The sequence below is a fragment of the Amphiura filiformis genome, chromosome 5, assembly GCF_039555335.1.
Source record: "Amphiura filiformis chromosome 5, Afil_fr2py, whole genome shotgun sequence".
NCBI lineage: Eukaryota > Metazoa > Echinodermata > Ophiuroidea > Amphilepidida > Amphiuridae > Amphiura > Amphiura filiformis.
Window position 1 is genome coordinate 24,742,244 of NC_092632.1, and position 20,103 is coordinate 24,762,346.

The 20,103-nt window shown below is 37.1% G+C and overlaps 1 protein-coding gene across 1 annotated transcript in view; it reads right to left on the reverse strand.

Annotated features, from left to right (window-relative positions):
- Positions 1 to 20,103, reverse strand: part of LOC140152844 (ATP-binding cassette sub-family C member 9-like) — a 44,043-nt gene that overhangs the window by 7,132 nt on the left and 16,808 nt on the right. Inside the window, exons 11-26 of the mRNA XM_072175367.1 lie at positions 19,661 to 19,828; positions 19,427 to 19,505; positions 18,456 to 18,567; positions 17,498 to 17,614; positions 16,990 to 17,155; positions 16,498 to 16,635; positions 16,004 to 16,253; positions 15,364 to 15,569; positions 13,926 to 14,089; positions 13,327 to 13,396; positions 8,134 to 8,291; positions 7,729 to 7,821; positions 3,072 to 3,174; positions 2,383 to 2,499; positions 831 to 942; positions 36 to 163 (exon numbers count right to left, since the gene is read on the reverse strand). Of these exons, the coding sequence (XP_072031468.1) occupies positions 36 to 163; positions 831 to 942; positions 2,383 to 2,499; positions 3,072 to 3,174; positions 7,729 to 7,821; positions 8,134 to 8,291; positions 13,327 to 13,396; positions 13,926 to 14,089; positions 15,364 to 15,569; positions 16,004 to 16,253; positions 16,498 to 16,635; positions 16,990 to 17,155; positions 17,498 to 17,614; positions 18,456 to 18,567; positions 19,427 to 19,505; positions 19,661 to 19,828 (2,181 nt within the window). The remainder of the gene's footprint in view (positions 1 to 35; positions 164 to 830; positions 943 to 2,382; positions 2,500 to 3,071; positions 3,175 to 7,728; positions 7,822 to 8,133; positions 8,292 to 13,326; positions 13,397 to 13,925; positions 14,090 to 15,363; positions 15,570 to 16,003; positions 16,254 to 16,497; positions 16,636 to 16,989; positions 17,156 to 17,497; positions 17,615 to 18,455; positions 18,568 to 19,426; positions 19,506 to 19,660; positions 19,829 to 20,103) is intronic.

A 20,103-nucleotide genomic window follows, 5' to 3' on the forward strand; every position in this document is an offset into this window, starting at 1 on the left:
AACAATTTGTGGGAATTGTCTACGAACATGCTAACCTTTTCTCCAGGTTGTACATATACAGTTACATCTTGTAGCACTGGTGGCAGAGATTCATCATAACGCACTGATACGTGTTCGATTTGGATTGCACCACGACTAGGCCAATCGGATGGAGGTTCCTTGCCTTCACACAAAGATACAAACAAACAAACAAATAAAAAAACAAAAAAACCACAACAAAAAAACCAACTACAAACAAACAAACAAACAAACCAACATAACATAACATAGTGGTACCGATACGATTCCGATAAAGACAATTGCATCATAACCGATACATATTATACTAAATACAACCTTGCAGTGCGCATCGTGTCAGCTGTATCCAGACATCACTGCGACGGAGATGTGTCTCTCTGTACACACGGACCGGAGCCGAGAACTTATGTCCTCTCCGAAGGACGGGGTACTCTCACTTTTCATTTACCCAATTCTAAATATACCACGGGGAGAGTTGTAATACGAGTTTAAAATGATTCAGTGATTTTGTCATTCAGGAAATCGTAAATCATAAAAAAAATAGTTTTTTGCTCTAGTTTGTTAGTGTCATAGATGTGCTAAAATAGCCTGCAAGAGGTTAAACCGAAAGTCGTGTATATGGAATCTCCTCTCTATTTAAGTAAATAAATTAGTTACATTTATTTGAATGGGGCGTCAACGTAATACTGCTGTTTTCTTTATTATTTTGCCAATTTTCATTTCGAAAATACCCAATGACAAGTTTAATGACTTATCTTTCACCTTTAGAGAATGTTATGATTTTTAGATGGAAAGAAATGTGCCACACCAACCTCCGTAATGCTCTGTGGGCACACCTGCATAGTATTGTACACGTTCAACGGGGTTCATCTGCATCTCTGTGTCTGCGGCAGATCGCACTAAGTTGAACAATTGTATCGATACCTGTAAATTAGAAAACATGACAAAAACTTGGTTTAACTTAAGTTTAAACTAAATCTCTCTAACGTAGAGTTATAGTGTAACACAAATTGCTACTTCTAAGAACAATCAGTTTTTGAAACTAAAAGGACAGGTTGCAATAAATACAATCATTACAAACAAAAATGTCTTTAAAAAGACAACGTTACAGATGAAGACCATGTTTCATAATTTTGCATTGACAAGTACTTGAAATGCTAGTAATTTTTATGTGTGGCAAACTAACCGAGGGAAAATATCGGTATTTACTGGTAAATACCATCAATTACCCACTTTTACTAAGAAATACTCAAGAATTTTCATGTTCAAAGCTGAATTGAAACATATGTGCTAAATAGGTCTACATTTAATACATACTTGTAACAATGGACTCAATGGAAATCACATCCACTGAGTTTCACGACAATCTAGCAATATTCAGACGACCTTAAGAATGTTTTCTACTCAATGGTTATCATATCAACCAAGATTCATGACAATCCAATTATCTATTATCAGTACTCAGTTGACATCAAATGACCTTGACACGACCTTGAACATTCTGTTAATCCAACAATATATACTTAGTCGACCTCAAATGACCTTTAACAATTTTGGCGCAGAAATGTAATCGACAATCTGACAATCTATCGGATGATCTTGACATGACCTTCTAAATTTTCGCGCGTACACCCATCATGTCCATGACAATCTATGCCTGTTCAACTCCTATAACTTCCTGCCAACTCTTTCTTTCATAACTCTAAATTTCTGTCTTTTTACCTTTTCTGTCGTTTACCATTTACCATTTTCTGATTCCTTGTGATTAACACAATTTGAGCAAGTTTGAAATTTGTCTCTGTGCAAAGTTCGATGACCCCCCCCCCCCTTAGGACCAGTTTATATTTTTGGGAATATCCTGATTATGTTTTTGGGTCATCTCAGGAACCTAAAAACGTTGGTTTGGTTCGGTTCTGTGGAGGTGCAAAGGAGGTGTTCCTAGCTACCCGAGTGATACGTTTCATTATTAAAGGCCCATTCAGATTTCTGTACCTTTGTCATGGTCATAAATATGTAAACATAGCCTGCTAGTAGTTCAGCCGAAAGCCGTGTATTTAAGAAAAAAATAAGGAATTTACATGAATACTGTCAGTATCTAAATTAGCTACATGTATTTGAATGAGGCTTCAACTTAATACTGCTATTGTCTTTGTGTTTGCCAAATTTTTCATTTCAAAAATACCAAGTGACAATTTGAATGACTTATCCTTCACTTTCAAGCAATTTATAAACAATTTTATTATTTTTTTACACTTTCGCTGGGATCTCTGAAGGGGTCTTTAACTTTTATGGAGATCTTTCAGAACAAATCGACTTTAATACAGTATATGATTTATTTCCAGAAAGATTTAAGCGTATACATACCATGAGCACGTAACTAAGAGCTAATCCAACTGAACTGGAATCCAGACTTCCAAATACTGTCGCTTGCAGTAGAGTTGTCAAGCCAACGACAAGTACAACAATCCCACCGCATATGCTCTGAAAATTCATTAACACATGTAAGTTAATTTGAAGATGTACTTTGGTATCAAGACAGTCAACATATTGATTAGGCATTTTATGTAAGTAAAATGGTAATATGATTTGTTGTTTATATGTGTATTTTGGAAGTTATATTGTTGGGATCCCTGGACCTTAAAACAGAGGAATATTTGTATTATTCACTAAATGAGTAACCCGGGTTAAAGTAGAAATAAAACATTCACTAAATGAGTACTCTAACCCGGGTTAAAGAAGAAATAAAATAAATAACTACACTGAATGAGTAAACAGTGTCAAAAAATAAAATAAAATAAAATATCTTGTTCATAAAGCATTGTAGGAAACCGGCAAGTTTGGTTTATGACAAATCAAAACACAATTACAAAGTACTGATTTAAAATAACAGCATTTCCATTGTAAATTATTTCATTTAGTATAATGTGAAGACAGTAAAACACTTGAATGGTAGAAGTCTGACGACATTGGCAAAAAAATTGTCAGTACCATGAGAACAGAACAGAAAACACGCAAATCAGTGTCCATGCTTAGTTTTGTGGTTTAATTTTTACCATTTGCAGTCCCAGCCATCCATAGCCAGCTTGTAGATACAGAAAGGCTGTGTTGTTTGTATCGATTCTCTTGAGCAAAGTGCCAAAAAACTTCTTCTGTTCACTGACGTGGCAATATAATGTAGAGAAAATGGAAATGGAAATGAAGGCGTCTGGTTAGTATAGTTAATATAATTGCAACCTATATTTAGAAGATACAAATTACTTGAAACTGATAGAATAAAGAATCAGTAGGGAGGCCATGATAAACGTTTCATGAAGCTTAAATCATTAAAAAATGTAAAATTGCATTTCTTAGTTAAATTGGACAAACATCACTAACAAAATTTGCATTTTTACCATAAATATGAAGTGATGATTTTGTTCATAATTGATAAATATCCATGTGTCATGTATTCTCTGCCTCAAGTATGAAGTTTCGACTTCATTTTTTTTTTTTTTTTTTTTTACAATAGGGCGACTATTGCCATGAAATATAGAGCGCCACTCAACACGGCTGCCACGGGAGAATTTGCTCTCCCAAAAACCAGCAAAATTACCCTATTATCATGCGTCTGATGGGTCAACATTTCCTAGTGGATGATCTGTAAGTACTTGCTGTAACATTCTACGCGAATTTTGATGCGGATTGATAACATTTGAAACTGTACTTTGATAATAATCTATGTGACTGCATCGTGCATCGTTCATAGCCTACAAGCTTATCACCGTATTTCGAATTCGGCATACTTAACATCGATTTGCCAACATTGATTTGTGAACTATGAAACCACTAGCCTACAGTCGCAAAATTTTGTTACAGATCAATAAAAGTGTGATCAACAATGACAGTTTTTCTCGCTTGGACAATTGTTCATGGAATAAATTGAAAGAACTAGATATAAACAAACGTATGCGTGGCAGCCGTGCCGGTAGAAATAAGATTCGTATAATTGACAATTCAGTGACAAGAATACGTCGTGATGATTGCTTTACACCAAAGTCAAGATGTGTAAACAAAAACAATCTCATTCCAGTGAAATTTTCTTCCTGCTATAAACAATCAATTCGTGCACGTTTCTCCCATTGGAACGCTCGGTCTATTGGAAACAAAACTGCATCTATATGTGATTTTGTGATTTCAAATAAACTTGATGTATTTGCTATCACGGAATCGTGGTTGAATGGAGATAGGAAAGATGATAAAGCCCTCGCCGATCTGCAAAGTACTTTACCTGACTTTGACTCTTATAGTATACCACGGTGCGATCGTGGTGGTGGAGGTGTTTTTCTCCTCTTGCGCAAAGGATTTAAAGTCATCCAAAATCCACGTCTCAATTTCAATTCCTTCGAAATGGGAGATTTCACGATTGCTTCAGCCTCATCTTCAGTGCGATTAGTTGTGGTCTACAGATTGCGACCTGACAAGAAAAATAAACTCACTGCAAATATGTTCTTCAATGAATTTCCAATCCTATTGGAATCACTTGCTACTGGTTCCAGCAATTTGCTTCTCGTCGGAGACTTTAATTTTCACGTAGATGTTTCAACTGATCGTGAAGCAATTAAGTTCCTTGACCTTCTTGATTCCGCAAATCTCCATCAGCACGTGGTTGGGCCTACACATATCCATGGCCATACATTGGACTTGATTATTACGCCAAAGGATGTATCTCTTGTCTCAGGAGATATCGCAATACAACGTGAACTGCCCTCAGATCACTTCGCCACAACCTGTAACATCGACATTGCTCGACCTGCGTCAACAAAACAGCGTGTAAAAGTGCGGCGTTACCGCAGTGTTGATATAACTCAACTGAAGCAAGACATTCTAACATCATCTTTGACCACGGATCCTGAAAATGACATCAATTCGTTAGCTGTGCAATATGACGCTGTCCTAAGAGAGCTGATGGACAAGCATGCTCCTCTGAAAACACGTACGCGGATTCTACGACCCCACTCACCGTGGTATTCGGATGATCTCCGTGCAAAAAGCAAGAACTTCGTCGCAGTGAAAGGAAGTGGATCTCGTCAGGTCTTGAAGTTCACCGACAGATCTTCAATGACAAGTCAAAGCAATACAAGACTATGCTTGATTGTGCTAAGACAGCATTCCATAGATCTCAAATTTTGGATTGTGATCACAGCAACCTGTTCAAGGTGGTCAACAACATGTGTGTCGCTAAGGTTTCTAACGTGTTGCCATCTCATGACTCTTCTCAGACACTGGCTGACAACTTTGTCAAGTTCTTTGACGACAAAGTTAAGAACATTCGTCAGAACCTTGACTCTGTTCCATCTTCGGACACATCCTACGATTCGTCACATCCACATTGCGCAGTTGAGTTTGGTGGTTTCCACGCGTTAGCTGAAGACGATGTACGGAAATTGATCTCCAAAATGGCATCAAAAACTTGCTCCCTAGACCCTATGCCAACGTGGATGTTGAAACTTTGTTTGAATGAATTGCTGCCTGTCATTACGCGTATTATCAACTATTCGCTCCTCTCTGGTGTCTTTCCAGATTGTTTCAAGATAGCGCATGTCATTCCATTGCTTAAAAAGCAACGCTGGATGCTGAACAGCTGAAGAGTTATCGCAGTGTGTCCAATTTGAGCTTCATGTCGAAGGTTGTGGAGAAAGCAGCTGCTGAACAGATTCAAGCATATCTCATCAATAATAACTTGTACTCTAACCTCCAGAGTGCCTACCGAAAGCACCACAGCACCGAATCGGCGTTGTTACGTGTCATGAATGATATTCTTCTTACTGTTGACAAGAGGGAGGACGCGGTACTTGTACTACTTGATCTCAGTGCCGCGTTCGACACTATTGACCACACAATCCTCCTCCAGCGTCTGAAGCATCAGTATGGCATCACTGGTACCTCACTTTCGTGGTTTGAGTCATACATGCATGGACGTAAGCAAGCTGTCAAGATTGGTGACACTTTATCATCTTTCTGTGATCTTACCTGCGGTGTCCCGCAAGGTTCGGTCTTTGGACCACAGATCTTCACGATGTATACAGCTCCCATCGAGAATGTTGTTAGAGATCATCAAGTCCAGGGAATGTTCTACGCGGACGACAGTCAGCTGTATGTGTCTTTCAATGCTGACAACAGGAATGATAATCTTGTAAAACTTGAGGCTTGTGTTAACGACATCAAGAAATGGACAGTTGAAAATAAACTCGCACTCAACGATGATAAGACTGAGGTCATCCATATACGCTCGCGCTACGTGGATTCTGACCCCATCGGTGACTTCAAAGTTGGTACATTTAATGTTCCAATTGCGTCGCAAGCAAAAGACCTCGGTGTTGTAGTCGACACGCACCTCACCATGACCTCGCACGTCAATCAAAAATGAAAAAAAGCTTGTCTTGCCATCAGGAAAATCGGCCGTATTAGGAAATACCTGGACAGAGAGAGCACAGAAAAACTTGTGCACGCTTTTGTTTCTTCTCAGCTTGATTGTGGAAATAGTTTATTGTTCGGTCTTCCTGAGTTCCAGCTAGCGAAGCTGCAACGTCTCCAAAACTCCGCGGCTCGGTTGGTAACACTTACCAAGCGACGCGAGCATATTTCACCAATTCTCCGTGATCTTCATTGGTTGCCGGTGAAAAGCAGGATCACATACAAACTTTTGCTGACAACATACAAAGCACTTCATGATCTCGCCCCAGCTTACATCCGGGAACTTGTCGTCATCAAAGATCCTGTTCGCTCGCTGAGATCTAACGTGGCTCCTCAACTTCATCATACATCTGTCAACACTGTCACCTACGGACAACGTTCATTCAAGCACGCCGCTCCCGAACTCTGGAATCAACTGCCACCACACATCAGAAATTCATCTTCACTTGCACTGTTCAAAAAGAAACTCAAAACTCATCTGTTCATACAACTCGACGCACCCTGACTCACGAACTTGAACTGAATTGTCTGTTTTCCCCATGATTATATATGTTTTTAAAGTGTGAATAGTGTGTTTAATTTCGTGCAATAATGACTGAGTTATACATGTACTTGCAGAATTCTCCAGCTTTTTGCTGTTTTTAATATATAGTTCTTTTGTGTATAAGTTGTTTTTGTATTTTACTTGTTTTATAATAGTATTTGCTTAAGGTTATGTGTATTTTGTAATTAAGGTATTTTAAGGCTTTTCATATAATTATTTTGTAAAGCGCACTGTGACGCTCCGTGAAGTGCGCTTAATAAAAGTGTGTTATTATTATTATTATTATTATGAAAACGAAATAGAACACGCGTGTTACAAATTTGACAACATAACAGAAAAGATTCTCCAGACTTCTTGGTACATTTTGATATAGTTATAATTTGTCCATTTGAAACATCTGTCCAACGACACGAACATGTCATGGGACTGGCCTCTCGACTGAATACCTGTTGCATCAAATATTATGGAGCACGAATCGGCACACGGGTTCGTATCCCATGACTCCACACATTTTCTACTAAAATCACTCACTTCATTCATCAACTAGTATTAGTCAAGATAAGTCACGTCAAATGCCCGCTCGTCTACTATAATATACTAAATGAAGGGACGTCATTAAACAGATTCATGTTGAAGTCGAAACATAAAGATAACTCTAACATGCTGAGATCTTGTTTTAGATGTTAATATGAACATTTTACAGTATAATTTACCTGTACGCTCGTAATGTTGTTAGTCCGCCCAGAGTCTCAGAGAAATGGGCAAATACTGGTGATCTCGTAACACTGTCTAATCGCTGAAGCTCTCTAGGTTAAAGAACAAAATTCATATTTTTGTATCATGAATTATATATTATCAATACTCAGAGCGTCTATTTATGCATGGCGCATAAAAGGATGTCTCACAATTGACTAATTATCAGATTATAGAAAGAAAACAAGCAACCTAAATGTCGAAAAACCACTGGGCGTGCATGCATTCTACGTGATACGATGACGCAATCAGTCGGCATGTTAACAGAATACTGACTGGTTTGTAATTAACTAAAAGGACGCCTTAAATATAATAGATTAAAGTGGTCTTTAGTTTTCATTTAACATATCAAAGTACATACTAACCTTGAACTGCGAATAAAGTACACAGCCAGGACGACATAAATTGCAATAATAGGGATAATTTCGGCGATAAATATAGGTGTTATGATCGAATTGACGATGATTGCAAAAACAAAGGTCGAAATGAAGTTAAATAACATGCCGAGTGTAAAAATAATTTTCTGTAAGAAATGAAAATATAGAATACTTGTTTTTAGAAATTATGTGACGGGCAACTCAAGATTGATTGCAAGGGGTCTAACGAATCACGTGACCAACTCCAAATCTTTGGCAGTAGAAATCACTGGTATTTACGACGAGTTTTTACATGATGTTGTTTTATTATTTACAAACATCCCCAAGAATAAACTCGTCAAAGATTCTTCACTACTCGCGAGCACAAATCTCACAGCAGAAAAACGTTATTGAAGTCTTTGAGTTCATCTTAACAACATATTTTTCCTTCCTCACTGGGCCGGATTTACCATTGGGCCAGTTGGGCCCGGGCAAGGGCTCCCAAAATTTGGGGGCCCCCAAAAATGCCCTGTGCATGTTCCTTTTTAGCCCCCAAACATAATGTTTTGGACCAAGATAGGGTGATATTGCAAAATTTTGCGAGTACTTTGCGCGCACTAGCCCTTTACATGGCAAAATACACCTTCAGTTTCAGCTGAAATTGCCAAAACTTGGCCTCTTGAGTATACATGCCTTCCTCACGGTGAGATTGGGGCCTCCAAATTTTAGCCTGGCCCAGGAGCCCCAAAAATGTAAATATGGCCCTGCTTCCTCGGCAACATATACCGCCAGCGATTTTGTGCAGCGATGTGCAGCTCAGTGAGTGCAATCGTCGCCAAAATAATACATGGAATGTTTTGAAGAAAAAGCGGTATCTAGTGCCCCTTTGCAATGCCAACCTAAATTATGGCGCTGCCCAGCAAACACAAAAACGTTTTAAAAACGTTTTAAATAAGTTATATTTTGGCTTTTGGTTTAGGTAAAAATGTTTTAATAACATTAAAATGTCGGGTTATATAAAGGTCATGAAAACGTTTTAAAACGTTTTGTATGAAAACACACTACAACAATATTTTTTAATGTTTTCAAAATGCTATTGTAAACTATTTTTGCAAACATATTTTGCCTAATATTTTGTCAACACTTAAATAACATAATGTTAAAATATTTGCACCCAGGAAACACAGAAATGTTCTTAAGATGTTATTTTCAAAACGTTTTAATAACATTTAAATGTCGGGTTATATAAAGGTCATGGAAATATTTTTAAAACGTTATTGAAAATATTTTGGTCAAACATTTTTCGCAAAACATTTTTTCAACCCCAAAATAACATTCTGTTTAGAATGTTTTGTATCAAGTTTTCAAAAATGTTTTTGGAATGTTATTAAAACGTTTTTATACCCTTTATATAACCCGACATTTAAACGTTTTCTGTAAAACATTTTGTGTTTGCTGGGCAGTAGATTATCATAAAATGTTTTTTAATGTTATGAAAACGTTTTCTGACAACCTTTTATAACCTTTAGCGAATGATGTCGAAAACGTTTTGTGTTTGCTGGGTGTTATTGAAACTGAAAAACCAACTGAACATCTAAACGCTGTAGACCCGATAGGCAACATTACGTTTACATATGAATTTGAAGGAAAGGTACCCTTCTCAGACACACTAATCGTTAGAAAATATGACGACCCTGCGAAATTACTAGGCTACCACAAAAAAATGCACACATACTATTATTCTTAAAATTCTCACCAAACATCCGTTACATTAAAAACTTGGCATCGTCCATACGCTTGATAGAATGCAGAATAGAACAGAAGAGGAAGACAAGAAAGAGGAAACGGAAAGAATCAAGAAAGCTCTAACAAATAGCGGTTATCGTAGATTATTATTGTGACAAAGCCAAACAACAAATGGCAAATAAATAGAAGAATGAAACCAAAACCAACGAAACAAAAAATGATCAAGCAAAAGGCATAGCAGTTCTACCATACATACAGGGACTTTTTATAAAAGCTCCAACGCATCTTCTAGATATACCGAATAGTCAGCGTCATGAGACAGCACAAGACAATAAGAGAGCCCAGCTATACTTGTGAAGTACGTACTTTATAGTGTGTGTGTGTGTGTGTGGGGGGGGGGTCAAGGGATGTGACAAAACATAAATTATGTTGGTGAGAGAGGAAGGGCATTCGGTACAGGATTGAGAGAACACCAGAAAGACGCGACAAGGTTTTAAAAACAGCAGAAGTTACACCAAAAAGGAAAGAATTCTTATTAAACAGAAGAAAATAAATCTGTACTTTCATATCATATCGTGCAAGAGTTCATTTTATCGATTGTATTGTCTCTGACGAGTTGATACCATGCATGCCACGATTTGATGCATATCATTTCGTCGGCTTCATTCCATAGTGGTGTAAGGTGGGCACCGCGAATAAACAACTTTTCGAGTCGAGAAAATCGGGTTTGAAGAAATGTCAATATAAAACCGAGTTGTGTAAATCAGCCATTCATTATATTTTGTACTTGATAAGTAAATAAATAGATTTTGTCCTGTATAAGTTTCAAAATTTTATAGAAAGTGTGTATAAAAAGTGCCGAAAGGTGGATATGCCATGCCACTATGGAAAACACAAAATTTCACTTTGTGTAACTATACGCCAAATTTAATTAATTAAAGCCATATTATAACATTTCTGTAAAAATAGATTAGTATTTATTTTCCATAAAATGTTTGCTTTTACTGTCAGATATGTCCCTTTTAATTTTGAGCCGAACAAGTGAGGTAAAGCATAAAAAATTGGAATTTACTACTAGCGCCCATGCATGTTACTCCCGCGGTTGTACATTGTAATACGGTACGATCCTCGGGGTGTGTGTATGTGTATCCCGCACGCCGTGTGCGTACTGTGGATACGTGTTCGACTAATATAAAGGCCATCGTAATAATAAAACGCCGGTTCCATCGTTTTATTCAAAATCTCGGATTTTGACAAAACTACAGCACCTAAAGTCTTGATTTTTGCAGAGTATCTTTATTGATTAAAGTACATAACAATCGTGTAAAAACCAGAATTTAAATATTTTTGAGGGCGTTCTCATCAGCAAATGTTATAATATGGCTTTAATTATCAATTAAAATAATGAAGAATCAGGCGGCCAACATACTTCACCCTTGAATAATTAGCTAATTTTGACAGCTGAGACTTATCAAACCGAAAAAGAACATCATTAAAAACATATGCGCCAATTTAAAAACAAAATGACTAAAAATCACATTACGTCACTATGGAAAGAAGCCGACGTATAGTAACGCCATACGGATTACACGGCGACCGAGATCGCCTAAGTTTGAGCATGGAGACATTTGTTTTGCGTGTTTTCCTTACTGACGTACTTTAATGTTGTTTTCAGTTTGGCAGTAACATTTGACAAATTAAGATCTGGGCATGATCTGGGTCACTTATTCCCCATGAAGGCCATAGACAGGTTGGGGAGGCGGAGGTATTTGACAGTTGGTAGAGTTTTGGAATGGCGACTCAGAATTTGAAGTGTTATCATACTATTTTGCAGTAAATATTTGACGAGCGCGACTACAGTGATGTTGCAAATTCGGAGCTAACAACGCGTACGGCGCGGGGTACGGCGCACAGTTCATTCATAAATTTCCACTCGGCAACAGTAGATCGCCTCAGCAGCCAATCAGAGACAAGTGCGTCCAACACAGTAAATACGTGTTGTATGCTTCAAATACACGCTCATCCAAGGTTTATTGCAATTGATTGATTATAATTATGAAATTTTTATTTCCGCTGGTGTCATTGTTTTTCTGTATCTTGTTTTGTATTCATGTGATGGTTTCAAGCAAGAAATACAGAAAAAAAATGCTATCGACTGGGAAGGGGCAAAGATAATAGACAAAGACTCAAATCAATATACCAGAAAAATCGTGAAACTATGTGGATCAGGAGAGTGGGCAACAAAACCATGAATCGAGACATAAGGATGTATTCTCTGGATCACGTCTCATGCAAACACCAAACCGTGGGAATGAGACTACCATTTTCCGCGGGAAGTTCAGTGAGCCTGGACATTTGTGATCAAGATGACATAACCTGTCATCGGGTGCTCAAAAACTGAGTAAAAACATTGGATCTCCCTATCAAAACATAAAATTACTGAAGTAGTTATATGCAGTCTGTGTTAAAGGGCAGGTCTATTGCAAAAACAAGTTTATCTCTATTCGAAGAGAATAATTATTATCTTATGCGTATTTCTCCTGAAAAAGGAGAAATTGTGTGGGTAAAGTTCAACCTCGTACGTGTTCTTCCCCCCGTTTGAAGCGTACGTGTCCTTCCCCCGTTTGGCTGATGACGTAGGTAAATGAAGCGGACACTATATTATGCTCTCATCATACAATCACAATCACTTTGACAAGTTTGACATTAGCAACAATGAGTTGTACTATTATTTACCATAACAATGCTGCATAACAATATGCAGATTATTGTTCTCATTTCGGGAACAAAGCGCACACAGTATTGTTACTATGCGTTTGCTTTGTAATATTTCATCCAACTGAATATCCCACAGGGAAATCAGATACATGACTTTGTGGACTTAACACGGTTTATATGCTAGTCTCAGATGAAATTCTAAGCTCAAATTATTTTTTTAAGGCCTAATCATGATATTGATATACATATGAATTGTAATATCATAATTTACTAATATATAAAAAAAAAAAAGCGGCTGATTTTATCCATATGTTTAAAAACCATTAAATTGGTAATACTTAATTTAGAGTTTTTTCTGTGAACAACAACAGTATACGTTCTGTCCATTGAGAGCGTTTATAGTCCCTTTTCTCAAAGCGGGCACATCTCATTTCGTGACGTCACTTTTTTTCTAGGCCAAATCTGTCTCGTTCGAAGGAACTCACCGCTTAAGTTGGTTTTTGCGGAATATTAATTTTAAACGTCTTATTTTCTCAAAAAAAGGAGTCATTTTCATTGTCTTTATAATATTAGCTTGCCAATGATATGATGTTGTTTTTGCAATAGACCTGCCCTTTAAAGATTTTCGGGATCCATATCGAGCGCAGAAGGTATTAGTAGTTTAGCAGTTTCCCTTGCTGTGACACAGACAGCAATTACAGATACGGTAAAATTCATTCGAACAAAAAGGAGGCTTACTGTATCAATAATCTGGGTGTCACTTGAAAATCGGTTTAGTATCCTACCGATTGGTGTTGTGTCGAAAAATCTATGGAAAAACAGAAAAGGTATGGAGAAAATTATATATAACAGAAGCAATCGTACTCTCACGCACACTAATTAAGGGACAAATCCACGCCCGACCAGCCTGGCTACAAACACACCCCGCCCACGACATTTATAAATGTTTTAAAACACACATTATTATATATATTATGACACATAGTAAGACCATTCTAGCAGGACCGAAGCTAAGTTAGAAAATGTAAGTCGGGTATCAAAATGTGGGGCGGCCAAATACAAACATTCGCCAACATTGGAACAAAGCTATAAAGAAAAAGAAAAGCCCATAAAACTCTATTTATCTTGTTTTACATTATTTCTGGGTTAATATCATGTCATTGACGAAAGAGCATCATCTATGTGTCGATTCGAGTGTCTACTTTTTAAAACTGGATTCAATCATGTTTCACCTTTGTTCATCACCGATTTACAACAATGCGTCCACGTCGTCGGCGCGGTTTACAAGTGATCCTCTTTATGAAAAGACAAACAAACATTTGGCCTTATTTCTGTACCTGTTTGGTGCTTTTACAATGTTTCTTAGCATTCGTAAGTACACATCTTTTGCAGCATTCCACGTAGAAAACAGCATACTAGTATTAAAGAAGATCGACATCACTAAACATGCACATGCAAATCCTATGTAAGGACCTACAAACTCTTGGCTGATATCTCCAACCTTCAAAGTACACACATAAAAAAGGGAATCACTTGCATTATATAACTAAACAATGTGCGCAGATTTTGATTGTAAGTTAAAAGAATGCGCGCGAAAATTTTATTTCACCCTTCTATATTTGGTGTAAACAATTATGTTAAAAATATGGTCTACAAATTTCTACAAATTCTATGACCCCATTATATTCATGACCACCCCCCATTCCGAAGAAAATGACAACCCCTATAATAAGGTTACCGAGGCCACTGCAGCCATGCAAACGACAAAAAAAAAGTAGTGTGTGATTGGGGTTTCATTGCTTTAAATGATAGCATTGATCCAATTCCAAAAAATATTCTTCGGAAGATCATAATTTATTATAAGTTATTGGGGCCCATGTGGGGACCTATGGTACTCAGATATATAGACATATCAGTCTGATTAGGTATTCGTGACAAGGTCGAAGGTCCATATTTAGATTCCATACGGATCAAACAGCATATTTCCACTGTTTTTGATGAAATGGTGTGAAATAATGTTGTCTTGTAAAAAAAAAAAATAGCCTACACTATCTGGGCAATTTTTCACAGCAAAATAGGCCAGTTCTGAATGGGATACCTAAACTGCAAACTATTCCTTTTTCTGAATCCTTGTGATATATAGGTTTCAATCAATCGGAATAATTTTGAACTTTGACACTGGAATTCTCGGAACAAGCAAAGATGACCATTGGGCATCCATAGATTCTTATTCTATATACATCAGACATCACATAAAAGCAAAGATGTTAATCATACCCAACTTTACAGCCACAGTGAAGTTCTACCTCCTAATTTGAAACTAATGACAAAAGATCACACACATTCACCTGTTGCTTCTTTTGCCTTTTCAACTGCTTCATAATTAAGGTTTGTGAATATTTGAAAAAGAAAAATCACATACCGTAAAACCCCGTCTGCAAGTATATAGAGTGTTTCTGATGAAAGCTAAATTAATCCAGGCGCAGATCCAGATCCAAGCATATACAAACAAGTATTATTGTAAGACCAATCTATTGTATTGGCATATTTACGCATTAATCGTATTAATTAAGCTTTCATCAACATAACTATAGACGAGTTTTTACGGTATACTAACAGTAGCCCCGGGATAGTAGCCTTCTGAACTACAATGCTTACGAACATTAACTGAGAAACCGGCCCTGAGGCTGGAATTTCAACGCGATAAATTATAGCGACATCCTGATGCATGTCCCATTACCGAATTTACAGTGAGAAGTTACCACAAGTACTAACCGTTGTGTTTGGGTTAAGTCCAGCTTCAGACCAATCCGCCAGCCAGAAATTTCTGGTCATGGTAAAACTTTCTAGCACCACACGCGCAAATGGGAATGAAATCGCCCAAAACATTCCCATGTTGCGAGCATAATACCAATAGGTCTTTGCAGAAACGGAACCACGAGCCAACTCTTCTGTTTGAATAAGTTTGCCTTTTGATGATTCTATGAAATAAAATATGAATTATGAATATTGTACATCTTAAAATCAATCTGAACACATTGCAATAAATATAGAAAAATGATTATTCATGATTTGAATTTCAATTGGCTGAAATTCGTTCTAAACACAGCAACTGAACCACAGGAAGGAAGATATATAAATTTACACATTTAATATGCTGGGTTTTGTTTGCCCAACTATGAATCTATTGGGTAAGAAACATTTCATTCAAAATGACTTCAAATATTTCATTGAAAATGATTTCAAACATTTTACTAAAGAGTTGAGTTCTTCCAAGTTGGGTCTGTGTAGTTCTTTGAACAGTGTAGTCTAGATTTCAACATCATCCTCATTTTGTTCTGACCAGTATATTCTGCTTTGCGCAGAATGGTTGCAAAATTGTATTTTTTCCTGTGGATAACGGTACAGACATTACCTTCCATAGCCAAGGTAGATTTGCTCATACTGTGTTCCGATTGACTTTTCAAAAGAGATTCAGAGACCCGTCTCCGTAGAATATGTCTTTCCTCCACCGTCGACTCGTCTCCAGACACGCCATCCGATAACTCCGAATCAGTGGCTGCAATTACATCTTGTTGCCATCTTTGGTGAAGCCCCGGATCTGAACGTACCATGTCATCAAAGTTTCCTTGGAAGGTGATTTGCCCTTCTTCCATAACTACAATCTGTAAATAAAACAGTATCAAGAACCATAAGACCATTCATGGGATTAAGTAGTATCTCATAATTTGTAATTCATTGTATCTCAGTATCAATTTCTGGTATACTATTTCTACTATGTGTTGCTATTCACGAATGCTATATATTAAAGCTGTTTGAATATAGATTTAGACGGCATTGCTTCACACGCTTTACAAAGCACATTCAATTTACCAATTCAAATACAACTACCACGTAAACAGTACCTACCTTCTCGGCTTGCTGAAGATACTGCAGCTGATGAGACACAAGAACCACAGTCCGGTTTGCCTTTCGTAGCCTTCCCATGATGCCATCACGAAACAAATGACCTCCTACATTTACGTCCAATGCTGACAATGGATCATCCTATATATACACGTAGAAGGACAATATATGTACAATGCACTTGCAATAATCAGTCTTATATGTTAAGTGGCGTTAATACCGTAAGGTCTTTAGATCTTTTGTGCGAAAGACTACATAAACATTAAGAAGGAAGAGTTTCTTTGAACGCGTTTAACCCTTTAACGGATTAGCATGTCTCCATCAGCTATGCAAACAATCTAACATCCATAAAAATAAAAACGTTATAAACTGAACGTTTACGTCTGTAATTATCTGCATTTGAATTAGTTCCATCTCAAACAGTTTAACTCCAACTACATATCACAAATTGTATCCCTAAATATGAAATATGAACTACTCACGCAATTAACTTACCAGCAACACAATAGGTTTATTGGAGTACATTGTTCTTGCAACACTGACGCGTTGTTTTTGGCCACCACTCAAGTTGATTCCTTTTTCACCGATTTCTGTCATATCACCACCCGGTAAAATGTCGATGTCTGGTTTCAGGGCGCAAGCGTCTATTACCTTACGATATCTGATTAAGACATACAAATGAGAAAATATCATCAAATTTGCATTTCCGGATGATGAACAATACAGAAAACAAGTAAACCAGCCCTATATTAGTTAAGAAGCACATTTCGTCGGGTCCGCCACCATAGGTATCGTAAGGAGAACTGTAAACTGCTTTTAGGAGAAAACGAGTTTTTGATTTTATAATTACTAAATTACAGCTTTGGGACTTGGCGTAATTGTAGAGGACGACAAAAAGTCACGACACGTCACTGTGTGATGAACCCGACTAGTTGAAAACAAAAGTGGGCTGAATAATGATCGATTTATCTTTGATCATAACGATAATTGACAGCATACAAACCTGCTTTGATTATAGGGAACTCCAAATAACACATTATCCCGTAATGTTGCGTTCATTAGCCACGCCTTCTGTGCTCCATAGGCAACTCCAGACGAGGACGGTGATTCAGTTTCATTTCTGAAACAGAAAGGAAATGACTTGAATCATATGTCGTAGAATTCGTTTGAAATCAACACGTTGCATTTATGATTAAGGATTAGTTAGTAAAATATAATTTGTCTGTTTTGTATTGTATTTTATACTTTTCACAATAAACACTGCAGTATCAGAAAAAAAACTTGCTCTTATGCTAGTGCTCTATTATTTGAGTCACTTGAAAGATTATAATACAATTGCCTTAATGTTGTCTCTTTCATATACCCTCCCCTTGTGCCCACCGATTAACTTGGTAGAACATTATGCACATCCTTATTGGACAGGGGTAGAAGAGGACCATTTCAAAATAGGTCTGAATATTACTGGTCGATCACGATAACGGTTCTTAAACTTTTCTGATGAGCGTTTTGATCCTGTTTGAGCCCTCTCTAGCTAGCTTTGATTCATCAAGCTACTTGAGGCGGGGTCCAACCTTCATGTAATTATTTTGTGTAAGCTAATCCTAACCTTAACACTAAACCTATTCATAACCCTAATCCTAACCTTAACTCTAACCCTAAACTAACACTAACCAATCAATGACAGTGCCTGTATGACAGCATCCGTGCATGATCGCCTAATTCTAGTAATGGTTGGTTCCTGTAAAGCTGTAATCACTGTTTATTTACGATCATAGATCATTGTAAGACCATCGCTTTTTTTTTAAACTGATAATTTAACAATGCTTACGATGGAATATGCAGTAATATTGTAAATAGCTTAAACGCTGATCATAATGTATCAAACATATTTTACATAATGGAAGAGATCCCGCGAAGGTATCCAATGAATGGATCACATAGTTTTTGGATGATATACCTACCCTCCTTTACCAAATGTTATAGATCCTTTAAGAGTTGTCATTTCGCCCAGAATGGCAGAGAGTAAAGACGATTTACCACTGCCAACACCTCCGATAACCATCGTTAGCTCGCCTATAATAATTTCAAGGTAAATGAAAACAATGTTTGCTTGACGCTATTCAAAATGGTTTTGCAATAATAATCTGATACCGTATATCATTGAAAATCATAATATAAATATAATGAAAAATGTAATAATAATTTTGGTGTGATGCCCGGGTGTGATTAGTCCAACGAGTAGGACCTTTTTTTTCTAAGTTACCAGACTATACACATTTCACACTATGATCACTATCTCCCATGGCGCAAGAAAGACGAATCGCGAAAGTCCAGTGACCGCGGAGCGGTTAGTGGATTGTTGTGGTTAATCTTTCTTGAGCGATCAGAGTTAGAGTATAGTTAGTAAACTAACAAAAAAACAGGTCCTACTCGTCGGACTAGGTGTGATATACCCTGAGTAATTTTATTTGATCATTAAAGCTATTTCATGAAAGATGGGAATCTCCTCTAATGTTCAACGAAATTACATCATTTATAGATTTTGGAAATCTCCAAAATTTTTGAGATGTTTCTAGAATGTTCATTTTATTGCATCATGTATGTAAAAAGATATGACGTAATGAGCTATTAATAGAATGGATCTTTTTAGATTTCTAAGTTTTGTATAAAAAGGAAATCAAGAGATTGTCTAGGCAGATTGTCATAAATAGAAAGTGAGGTGCATGTGATTTATATGAGGCCATTTACAAAGTTGGAACTGGACATTATATCAGAGAATCATGAGAACTATTATAATTATTGTTTAATCATACTTTTCAATAAAGATTGTAATATTTTTAAGTCAAACAACCGGAGGGTTTTATTATGTATTTTGAAGTGAAGTCGTTTATGCATAACAAATTTTGTAATTAAATTGGCGTTCGACTCTTACCATAGGGTATCTCCAAATTAATGTCTTTGAGAATTGGTGCTGAACTGTCACTACCCCACGTGAAATCACCGTTTACAATCTGAAATTAAGTACAAGCACACAAAATATAACTGTCACTTCCAGTCCCGGCTACCGGTTTATTAATAACTTGCTTGTTGGCCAGTGATACTGACCGATATTTCTTGAGTTGAGAGGTACATGAAATTTAAGTAGCTGTTATTAACTTGAAAATACCTTAAGCGCGTTAGTACACTTTAATCCTCGTGTTAACCGGGTTGCTTCTTGGTCGGTTTGGGACAACACACTCTCATAATCGGTACCATTCGCATGGAGAATGGGAGTTTTCTCGTTGGCATAGTAATTCTGCCGCTTCTTTTGGTGTAAACGATCAGTAGGTTTTTTCTGAAAAACGAAATATTTACATTCACCGTAACGTTATCAATACTTGAGTAATGTGTCTAGAACACAGACAATCAAAAGTATAATTGGAATATTTTAATATGCATAAATATGTTTGGGGCAAGTTCATATTGATAGTGAGCAGACTAACAGAGGAGGGACGCAAGAGGAGGACAAGATGTCCCAACGGTAGAAGCTGTCCTTGGTTACCCACTGTCGACCCATATACGAGGGCATGCCACATGGATGAAAACTATTGCAAAAAGCGGGGCAGCCGA